Genomic DNA, 11,974 nt, shown 5'->3' on the forward strand with positions numbered 1-11,974 from the left:
GCCAACGAGAACCAGGCGCCACCTGGTGGTGGAGGGAGAAAACACAACCCACACAAACTGGATTCCTGACAAAACCAAGATCTATAATTTTTATATTTGGAATTTTTTTGATTATTTTGGTAAATTTTAGACCTGCCCATTAATTTAGTAGATCGGGAGGTGAAGATGGTTTTTGTTGTTTTTGGTGTGAGGACCTGCATGTTTCAAGTTAGAATTTTCCTGAAGGCCATGGGTGGCAACATTTGGTTTGTTTCTTATAGCTAAACATACCTTTGATCATTTTTGAAGGCTGTAACTTACTCAGGCATTAAAAAAATCTTAAGTATAAATGCAAAGGTGGAGAAGAACACACTGTGATATCCTTAACAGTGTTTTCCCAATGTTCTTTTTTTTTACTAGGGTTGTCTTAGAAATTGAGGAACCTGCTGCCAATCATAATGGAGGCATGCTGCTGTTTGGTCAAGATGGCTACCTTTACATCTTCACTGGAGACGGAGGGAAAGCTGGGGATCCGTTTGGAAAGCATGGCAATGCGCAAAACAGGTAAGGGCCTCCAGGTTGCTCTGAATCTAATCAGTTAAAGGTGTAGTGGAGGATTTTTGAAGAGACCAGCCCTCTCCGCTTAATAAAAAAAAAGCACATGCACAACCCTGTACTCCCTACTGAGAGGGAACGTCTATTAAACGCGTGCAAGAGCGTGCACTAGTCCATTTCTCCTCGTGCAAGCTCTGTTTAAAAGTTGTTGTTTGCATCGCTCATACAAGCTTACTTTCCAAAAGAAGATTTGCAATTTTTCCACTATGTCAGACTAACCACCGGTAAGATAGCAACCTGGGGACGAGCACATAGGACAACCTTACGTAAACATCTCACCAGTATGACTGACGATAAGGAGAACAACTTATTTAGATGATCCATCTGGATCAAGAACATCCTCCACCATACCTTTAGTTCAACTCATTCAGCATGATATCACGAGAAACAACATCTGGGTACTTTCCAAGATAAAACAAGTACATAGATTTATCATGCAGATAATAAATTGAGCTAAAAAATTGTTCAACAAAAAAACAGGTGTATTGATTAGAGGGTAAGAAGAGAGGAAAGAAAGCCAAACATAGACACTCCTATTGAACAATACCTGTCAGATGGATAAAATAATTTTTACAGTTTTTATTTTGAAGGTTGGTGCAATCCAACCACCATCCAAATGCAGTTCAGGATGAATGAAAGGTGACTCTTTTTTCAGTCTTTTTTTTAGCTTTTCAAGGAGATCTCTCCAAGATAATCCAAAAGTGTTTCATAGAGAACAATTTACCAGCCGTCCGTGATGTTAGGTTTTACCTGTGCTTTTATAGTGAAATGCTATGGGGTTGCCAGGGGTGACGGCAGGAAAAAAATCTTTAGTTGCTATTTAAACCATTTATGGTACCGTAAGAGCTAAGCATTTTTTTTTTTTTTTTACAAAAAAGGTCCAAAGAAATTCCATTAACTAATCCTATTCCCATTGCCACAATTGAAAAAATTAAAGACACAGCGTTTCCACTTATTATAGTGAATTGTTGGTTTTGGGATGAGCCAAATCTTTTCTCATTATCCAGGAGTGCTCTGTTGGGAAAAGTACTGCGCATTGATGTGGATGGAAGTGACTCCGGGGGGAAACCGTACAGGATCCCCTCTGACAACCCATTCTCAGGAGACCCAGATGCTCGACCAGAAGTGTTTGCATACGGGGTAAGAAACATGTGGCGATGCTCCGTGGATCGGGGTGACCCAGTGAGCGGCTATGGCAGGGGTCGGATATTCTGTGGAGATGTTGGTCAAAATCGCTATGAGGAAATAGACATCATTATCAACGGGGGAAACTACGGCTGGAGGGCGAAAGAGGGCTTTGAGTGCTACGACATTAAGCTGTGCCAGAATTCCTCTCTGAGTAAGAACTCCTTTCTGTTCCCATTAGCACGAGAACCAGGAGCTAGTTTCAGATCCTTTCTCCACCTGGTGTTTCTGGCATTAAAACATGCTTTCCATCCACTTCAGATTTGAGTTAAATTCAACGTGTGTTTCTCTGCCACAACAGATGACATCCTCCCCATATTTGTATATAGCCATCATGTCGGGAAGTCTGTGACGGGGGGGTATGTGTACAGAGGATGTGAATCACCCAATCTGAATGGCCTCTACATGTTTGGAGACTTCATGAGTGGGTAAGATTGTATTTATCTTTTCCAAATAGACTAAAATAAAGATTTTCTGCTTGACTACCAGCAGCTGTGGTTTTTATGCTCCTCTCAGTTCAAAATAATACTTATTTCTATGAGTCATGTCACTCATTTAGTCGACTCATGGCACTGGAGGAAGATAAAACAGCAGGAACCTGGAAGGAGAAGAGTATATGCATGGGTAGCGCAACAACCTGCTCGTTTCCTGGACTCATCAATCATCACCACAAATTCATAATCTCTTTTGGCGAAGATGAAGCAGGTCTGCTTGACTCAGTTTTATTCATTACATTCAAAAATTACCGTGTGACGTTCTTCTACTTATTTTCTATTAGGGGAGCTGTATTTTTTGGCCACTTCGTACCCTAGTGCCATGTCTCCTTCTGGAACAGTCTTTAAATTCATGGACCCTTCGAGGTATAGTATTATACGCTGACTGCATGTGCAAAAAGTGTTCATTTTCCTTTTTAACATTTTACAGCCACAAACCTTAATGCATTTGATGATGGAAAGGTAGTAAAGTGCAGAGTATAGCTGTGAGATCTAACTGATGAAAAATAGTAAAACGTATAAAGATAATCACTGGAAGAATGGACCATGGGATGCAGGTTAAGACTGAGGCAGTAAAACAAGCTTAAAGGGATAGTTCGTAGCTCCTAGCTAGGCGGAGCGAGACATGCATCTGGCTGTTGTTGAGCTCGCTGTCAGAATGACGGCGCGCACTGATACGAACAGAGAGAAAATAGGACCAAGTGATAACGACGTGTGACTTTTTCCACTACAATGTTTTTGGGATGCAAAAATATCTCTCTTTTGAACACATAATGTTTTGGGAAGAGAAACGTTTTATTTCGCTGGGTCTAGCAAACCTGCCGGACTACTTTCGGCTTGACCAAAGCTGGACGAGAACTCTGCTCACAGGATGCTGCCAGGGGTAAGTCAGTGTGATTGCATGACACTGGTGATGGGGATGCCATACAGATTCATGTCAAAAATCCCGAACTATCCCTTTAAGGCAGTGAAACTGAATAATCCAGCAGTGAACAAAGAGAATCAGTGAGCTGATATACTCTAGATTACAGAATGACCAATCAACTAAAGGAGCTTTCTAAAGGAGTTGTGGAGCAGCTGAAGCATAATGAAGCCAAAGAGGCTCAGGGAATACCGCTAATAAATACAAAGGAAGCTGCACTAAGACAGTGATCGAAACTGAAGTTAAACATCCCACAATCCTTTGCTTCACCACTGTCAAATAGGCAAGCGAACATCCTCATCTTCCTCTCCTGGAAAAAATCCAGCAACAAGATGGGAATAAACATCAGTTCTTAATGTCAGGCCAGTTTTTCTTGTCAGATTGATACGAACTGTTGCAAGCAAAGGACACCTCTGTAAATGGAAATTTAAGTAGAATTAGAAAATTAAATGATATCCAAAACTAAAACGTTGAAAAACATTCCCAACAAAAAAAAAAAAAAAGGTTTTGAGAGTAACTTAGCTGGTTTCTAAGATTTGGTTTGAATTTCATAAACCACATTTTTTTCTTATATATTTTTTTTTTATTTTTGACAATTTTTTTTTTTAACTAATTCTTTATTTTCTATTTTTTTTAATAATTTTTTTTAGATTGCATTTTATTAATTTCATGCCTTTCAAATTGTGTTTTACATTCTCTTCACTTCTGTGGTCGAGCTTTTCTATGGAGTGAGGAGCGAAGTTGGGCTTCTGTTGGTGTTCTGGACGTTAGCAAAAACATTCAACATATTCTCATTATCACTGCGTATGAAATCGTACGAAAAGTTATGCACACTATTTTGTAAGTTTTGGACGTTTTTCCTCAAAAAAACACATCAGTGCGCATGCGCTGGCAGACAGAAAAAAAAAAGCAGATCCGCGGACTGAAGTAAATTTGGGAAAAACAGTGCAATCAGCACTTATTCATGTCTCTAACTACGTTTCTTGCTGTTTTATATCTTAGGGTTAGGCGTTAGGGTCAGGGTTAGGGCTAATTGTAATTTATATTCTATATTCATGAATGGTGCGTCAAATGCGCATGCGCATACGACGAAAAAAATGTCCAAAACGTACAAAATTACGGTGCATAACTTTTCGTACGATTTCATACGCACTCATAATGAGAATAGGTTGCAACATTTTACTGTGCAATGTGCAAATCAAGAGTAAGCATTTGTATTTGGCTGCAAGTGAAATCCGAAATGGACGTTTTTTAGGTTTCATTTCCGGATTGCCTTTTCTTTAAATTTCCATTTACAAAATGTGGTCTTTGTGTTAAGCAATAATGGAACAAAATTCACTCCATTTTAGTGGGGTTTTTTTGTTTGTCTGTCAGAGTTAAACGGGTGAGTTTTTCTTAATTATTTTTGAGTAAATGAATAAATGTTAACTGATGATAAAGATAATCTTTATTTGTCAAAGAGAATTTACCCATCCCTAGGGGAGCAGTGTGCTGCTATTTTGCAGACCCAGAGATTTATTTTAGAATTAGGCCAACAGTATAAAATAGAATAGATTGTAATAATGTTTTGGATACGTGTTTAAAGTTTTTTTTACTAGCCTTTTTAGCACCTAACATATTTATGGTTACTCATTTTGAAGTTGTTCTTTCGAGGAAATATCTTGGGGGCAAGTCAAGGAATTTTGACCTTTACTTGAACTAATTTCAAAGCTTTGAATTCCTTACAGACAGTGAGCAACTCAGGCAACACAATTTATAGGTTTAGATGTAGAAACCTCTATTGAGGTGGGTTGCTTTTTTCTAGTAATAATCCATCATGACTAAGAGTTGAGTAAGACGCTGCTAGTCCTATTGTATGCTCCCTGTCAGTAAAGGAACAAACAAGCTATTTTGACCTGGGTAAATTATGTATTTTTATTGCTCACTTCCTAGCTTCTAAAACATGGAGAAATAATTAAATGTGATGAAAGAATATCTTTAAAACTACTGAATGAAAACTTGATGAGTTTAACCTTTGCAGGAGAGCTCCTCCAGGGAAATGCAAGCAGAAACCGCTCCCCGTTAAAGTGAGGGGGAAAAAGTTTCCATTTATCCCCAGGGAACGTAAGTAGCATCTTAGATAGCATTAAACATACCAAAGAAAGCCATTTACAGTAGGTGATACATTTTCTTTACTGCCACTTGTCCTGTCAAGTGGCAGTAAAGATATATAGCTGTCTTGTTTCATTTGTCCGCTGTTAAAGTGCCTTAGTTTCAACTTAAAGGAATATTTGTGGATTTTCAAAATGTTAGAAATTTTTTAATTTAAAGTAGATTTAATACTGATTGTAAATTATGTTAAGATGAACATATTATCCAGCATTTTAATCAAAAAGTATGTTTCTTAAGTACTAAAATAGAGTTGCGTCATCTTATTGTATTTATAAAGCACATTTTAAAGCAACAAGGAGCCGATAAAGGTGCTAATATCAAGAAAGCAAATGCTTATATCAGAGACAGAAAATACATCACTTTAAAACAGTTTTAATTCCGTAGAATAAAAACAATGCTTCAAAATAATTGTTGCAATTTTTTAACCATAGCCTGGAAAGACTGCTAAAATATATCAGTCAGCAGACTTTAGTGATCTAGTAAAATAATAGATCACTAAGATAAGTCTCCAGTATATTTCAAATTTTAAATGAACAATTAAACTTTAAAATTTACCAGAAAAGCATATGGAAAGAAGTCTTCATTTATCGTTTGTCGGTTGTTAAATCTCAGTGTCATCTGCATATCAGTGTAATGTGAAGCCTTGCTTTCTAAAAAACTAAGCCAGCAGGGACCAGGCAGATGGGGAAAAAATATATCTTAGTTCATTTTTAGGACCTAACAATCACAAAAGAGTATTATGATTTTGCCTTTTTAAATGCATGCCATAAATTCTGGAAAAAAAACTAATTTGTATCCCAAATGTACAAGTTTTTGAGTTAGTTACAGGAATTGACTTCTACTGTTCACATTCCATCCTGACTAATATTACTCTTCATTGAATAAAGATGATAAAACAGGCATCTATACAGGCAGGATAATTACTGCTTTTTAATCTTTTATCAGAACCTCACTCCAAAATTGTCCTTATAATGATTTAATTTTCTTATTACCATATTCTCTAAATAACCACATAGGGTACATACAAAAATATAAAAAGCTGAACTTTTTTAAAACCCAGGCCTGCTTTGGGTGCAAAATCCAGCATTTTTTCCTTTAAAAGCTGAACATTTTAAAAACCCAGGCCTACTTTGGATGCCAAATCCACATTTTTCCCCCTTTTTACAATGTAGAACATATGTGGCTGCAGAGCTGTTAAAATTGGTACTTACTATATTATGTATGTGCCGTTTTAGTGACTTTGCTGAATGCAAACGAGAAACCAACCAGACCTCCACCACGGAAATACAAACTGACCACCAAACCACCAGTGACAAGTGGTCAGCCCAGATCAACCATGGCCAGAGCCAGCACAGCGACCATGACCGCTGCTGCAAGCCTCGACAGAACAGCACCCTCCAAGGCTTTCACCAGGAGTAAAAATAAATCACTGAAGAAGGAGAAAGAGCTAAAGGAGAAGGATGCACAAACAAAAAAGAGCAGCATGGGCAAGAAATCTAACTCACAAATAAAGAAGACAGCTGTGTCATCATCTGACAGAGCTGAGGTAAAAGCAAAGACAAACCAGACTACTGAAGACACAAATGGTAGGAGATTATCCATGGGTTTGAAGGATAAAAGAATCGGCCCAAAGAGGAGTAATCCAAACAGGAAAAGTGCACAAAAGAGAACGGGACTGAAAATATTGAAAACAGAACATCTTATGTTGTCAAATAAAACTGAAACAAACATTAATGCAAGAAGTAAAAAGGAAAGAAAGCTACCTTGGGTGAAAAAAGTTAACACAACAAATCCAGGAGCACTGTAAAGAAAAAAAAAATGTTTTGCTGTTATTTTTCCCTACTTTATAGTGTGAAATATGCAAATTAGCTTATCTGCAATGGAGTCCTAAAGAAAAATAATGAACTTCCTTAAGGAGTGAATTTTGTTCCATTATTAACCCTGTTTCCATTAAACTGAAATTCAAATTTTAAGCAAACTTTAAAAAGTTCAAAAACAAGAAAATGCGAATTTGTTGTTTTTTCATTTAGTTTGAAGTGAATTAACCAAGCACCGTAGAGGTTGCGTCGTCCAATATTACTTCAAACATTTTAATGAATGTGTTGCGATCAAGGAAGTATATTTCTTACGTTATCATGTCTGTTAGTAATAGCGATATTACTTCCAGCCATATTTAGGCACAATAGGAATATCTGGGAAGACGCCGACATCACAAACCACTGATGAGTCATGTGAGTAAAAGTTCGCAACTTCAAAGCTGATTCAAAAAAAGTCCCATTTTAAATTTTTCACATCAACCCTTTTTCACAAATCCCAAAAGCCACATCAAAAAGGTGGGAATTTTTTTTCTCTGGCAAATTTGGAGTTATATTTCAATTTTGCTATTTCTATTAAGCTTTTTTGATGCAACTCTTCAAAATACATGTTAGGACAAGCTGAAGGTAAACACACATACAGTTGCAAGAACTAGTTTTGAAAACAGGAATTTCCAAATGTAATTTTTTTTTACTTTTTCAATATTTTTTTTTTACAGAGTGTAATTTTTCCTTTTTTTATTTCTGCTGTTCACATTGCTTTCTTTTCAAACTATTTTTTACAGATCCATTTTTTTTTCACTACAAGCCCAAAACAAACATTTGCTCTTGGACATGCTCGTTGACCAGTGAAACTGTTGTTACAAACCTCCATCCAGACCAATTAATCATCACTCCTCACTCCAGAGGAAAGCCCATCCCAGAAATGAGGAGAGCATGATTCGTAAAATAAACTCGATTTAAAATTTTTTTTATTTAAACCAATAAAAAAAAAAGAAAATGTTTAAAATATAACGTCTGTAAAACGCAATAAATTTTTTTTTAAAACAAATATGAAAAAAAAACCATGAAAATTAACTAAAAAAATAAATATGAAAAAACACAATCTAAGAAAACAACAAAGGTCTCTCATAACCTTTTTTGGATTAAAACGTTTTCCTTTCTGGAATGTATCTCTTTTCAAATTGACATTTTTTTTTCTTGCACAATAATGGAACGCAAGTCACTCCATGCTTTATGCTATGACATTGCCTCATACAGTATGCTGAGCGAATTAATTCACCTATTGGTTGTGATTGCATGTGCATGAGGTAATGTAGGTACTGTATTTCTGAAAGCAATTTTCTTAAAAGGTATCAGTTTAAAATACAATAAAGGTCTTCCATCATATAAAGCCATGTAAAATGTGTAGACCTAAATGAGTTTCATTCACCAGGTAATGAAGGACACAATGGTTTTTTTCGATTTTAAAAGTTGGAGCCCTGTAGTCTATGATATATAGAACTTAAAACATAGAACATCAAACACTTACGATGTGCATGGAAATTTGAGGTTGTAACACAAGAAATTCACATTTATCATTAACCTATAGCAATGTTACAAATTTCCCTGTCAGTACTAACAGAACTCCCCTGTCAGTAATAGCTAACTAGATCTCCCAAAACGTTGAGCCAGACTTTTATGTTACAGAGCCAGCTTTTGTTGTATGCAATTATACATGTAATTACACGGCTTCCTTTCACATTTTATTTTTAACCATTATACAGCCATTGGTTTCTTCCCCGTCTAAATCTGGCACATATCAAACAAGTTTAAAATCTAAATGTGCTACACACACACATAGACCCCTCAAAAAACTATGCATGTAACTATAACTGAGCGGAGCATTTTTAGATCGCCACACATGGGTTAAAAATAAACATTAAAAGTGTCTGTACATCCCAGCTGCGCTCTGTAATTCAGAGCCTCGGCACTGATCAAAACTGCAACCACTGTGATTGTGGTTTGAGTAACGACTGCAGTAAATTAAAAGCCATCTGACTTCCATGTGCAGTGGTGCATGCTGGGGGTTTACAGAAATCTCAAAGATCATGAGTTTTTTTTCTGCTGCCATCAATTTATTGTTGTTGTTTTTTTTAATAGGAAATTACATTTTCGTTTTCTTTTGTATTGTTAGGATTATTTTTATGGATCATGTATGTGCATGTTAAGTCTCAAGATTCATGTTTTACCAAGCAGTTTAATAAGGAGAATGAAATGAGCACAAACAGAGTGGATGAGATATCTGTCACTCTGCATTCGGAATAGCCTTGATCTAAAAACAATGTCATCTTTTGATATGGCTGAAGCCAGATATTTCTCCTCATTTATAAACATGCATAGTTTATTGATGTGATGATGTGGCAGGCTGTATGTATAAAATGCTTCGTTAACTGGGATATGGTGCCGACTTCCTGAAGAAGTGAGTCTGGTGCTTAGCGCTGCCATCTTTACCACAAGCCATTTCTATGGTCTAATTCCAATTTCTGTCAAAAAATGCTGTCATATCTAAGTTATTTAATACATATACATTATGAAGTGTTATTTAAGGTGTTTGCTCCATTTAATCTCCTCTCAGCAAGAATCAGGGAGAGAAAGCTTAATGATGTAAACACAGGGCTTCCCTTTACAGTATTGAGAACACTGATACCAATGAAGGCTTCTAAACCCCTGACAGAATAAATGGGAGAAGATGTTGGATGGTATGAGGGTAAAGAGGGCTAGCTAAAAATACACATTTTATTTGTTCTAAATACACCTTCCCATAAAGTTTCCAGTTGGTAGCCATGGCATGTGGGTCTACTCAGTAAAAAAAAAAAAAAAAAGAATTTAAAGTTGGAATTGTTTGTAGACGACTCTACTGCATAAAAGTTTTAAATGCTTTTTTTTTTTTCCAATTTATAAATCATGTTTTCTCATACAAGTTTTTATTATAATATTAGATTAATAAAGCTATTTAAGCTTGTGGGGAATCTTTTCACAAAAGTTTGTCAAAAATTTATGAAATATTTTCTTTAAGATGGATTAAAAATTCAATGCTGTGTCAAATGGCTGATCTCTTCTTGTGTTGTAATGGCACAAATATTACATTTTAGTTAATTCAGTTTATTAATACAGTGTCAGTACTCAACACGTTTCATCTCAAGGCACTTTATAGAAACTATTTCATTAGATCATACAGACAGATTGGGAAACCTGCTGATTATATACAGTCATTGACTTGGAGCAGTTAGGGGATGATTCAAGCTGTTGTGTTGGAGAGCTAAGGTCCAATCAAGAAAATCAATCCTTCTTTAAAATACTTTTTTATTTTCAGAAACGAAAAAGACAAAACAGTGAGATTTTTTTTATATACTAAATTTATGAACTCCTGCAAATAAACGTAATCCATTTAGAAACCACTTAATTATATAGTATTTTACAAATATCTGTATTTATGCTGATCTTGGTTTATAAAATAATTATTTAGCATTATCTGTTGCCCTGCACATCTAGATCATAGGTTTAATAATTATTTACCAATGTTATTTGTATGTAACATATCTATTTATTTGATTTAGGAAGGTTAATCATCGTATTCAAAATAATACAACTGCATATCACCTTGGAGCAGAGATCTCTTAACAAAGCTGCAAAATTGCAAATCATGTTTGGGTAAAAACCTAATACAGATTAAAAAATGAATCAAGACCTGTGATAATTAATTATCACCAGGTCCAATAGTAATTTTATTGTGTACAGAAGCATAAAACCTCAGAATTGAAAAAAATTCTATTTACTGTGACTGTAGGCCTACATAAGTATTCTGTTCCCTTATGATACATATTCTGTGGCTTTAGGAGCTATTTTCTACACATTTGGAATCTAGTAACAATAATAAAAATGTCAAGAAGGGTAATATATCTTCATTAACACCTTCCTGCCAATTGTGTTGTGCCAATTCTTAACACACGTCATCTCAAGGCACTTTAAGGACAGATCATACAGTCTGATTGGTTTAAAATTTTCTATCTAAGGAAAACCAGCTTATTACATCGCCTCAGACTCAAGAGCAATCGATCACACCAAGCATGCATGTAGGGAAAGTGGAGAGGAAAACTCAATTTTAATAGGAAGAAACCTCAAGCAGAAACGGGCTCAGTGTGAGCGGCCATCTGATTACCAGAAGCAGACATACATATAGAAGCAGAGACACAAAAGGTAACTGTTAATTAGCTCCACAGATGGTCCCAACAAGGAAAGAAACAGCAAGGCAGACAAGTTCCAGGCCAGCTCCCATGTCAGAGGATGAAAGAGAGCACATACAGTTAGTCACAGTAAGAGAAACAGGACTACATTGTAAAACAGGCCAAGCTCCAACATCAATAAATAAAGGTGTTGATGGAGGCACACAGCTAATATTTCTCTCCGGGATAGTATCATAGCCAAACGGGGATAGACTAGATGAAGCCACTGTGAGAAAAAGCAGAGAGCATAAAGTTAGAGGTTAATCTAACAAATACTGCAGGATAGGAGAATAGAATGAAGCAGAATGATGAAAAGGGGTCCCTATGCCCTACAGCAGTCTAAGCCTATAGCAGCATAACTATAGAAATAGCTCAGGATAACCAGAGCCACTCTAGCTATAAACTCTTGTCAAAAATTGAAGTTTTACGCCATGCCTTAAAAGTAGACAAGATGTCTGCCTCATAGATACTTGGTTCCACAGGAGAGAAGCCTGATAACTAAAAGATCTGCCTCCCATTCTACTTTTAGAAATTCTAGAAACCACTAGG

At 36.1% G+C, this 11,974-nt stretch overlaps 1 protein-coding gene across 1 annotated transcript in view; it reads left to right on the forward strand.

Moving 5' to 3' along the window:
- The window catches only part of LOC107096787 (HHIP-like protein 2), a 13,542-nt gene extending 5,365 nt beyond the window's left edge, over positions 1-8,177 (forward strand). The window contains exons 3-9 of the mRNA XM_015393595.1: positions 400-543; positions 1,602-1,933; positions 2,081-2,207; positions 2,339-2,484; positions 2,558-2,639; positions 5,216-5,298; positions 6,582-8,177. Coding sequence (XP_015249081.1) covers positions 400-543; positions 1,602-1,933; positions 2,081-2,207; positions 2,339-2,484; positions 2,558-2,639; positions 5,216-5,298; positions 6,582-7,153 — 1,486 coding nt within the window. The 3' untranslated portion in view covers positions 7,154-8,177. The remainder of the gene's footprint in view (positions 1-399; positions 544-1,601; positions 1,934-2,080; positions 2,208-2,338; positions 2,485-2,557; positions 2,640-5,215; positions 5,299-6,581) is intronic.
- Positions 8,178-11,974: the final 3,797 nt, after the last annotated feature.

Source organism: Cyprinodon variegatus, unplaced genomic scaffold (assembly GCF_000732505.1).
Source record: "Cyprinodon variegatus isolate N-32 unplaced genomic scaffold, C_variegatus-1.0 Scaffold650, whole genome shotgun sequence".
Lineage (NCBI taxonomy): Eukaryota > Metazoa > Chordata > Actinopteri > Cyprinodontiformes > Cyprinodontidae > Cyprinodon > Cyprinodon variegatus.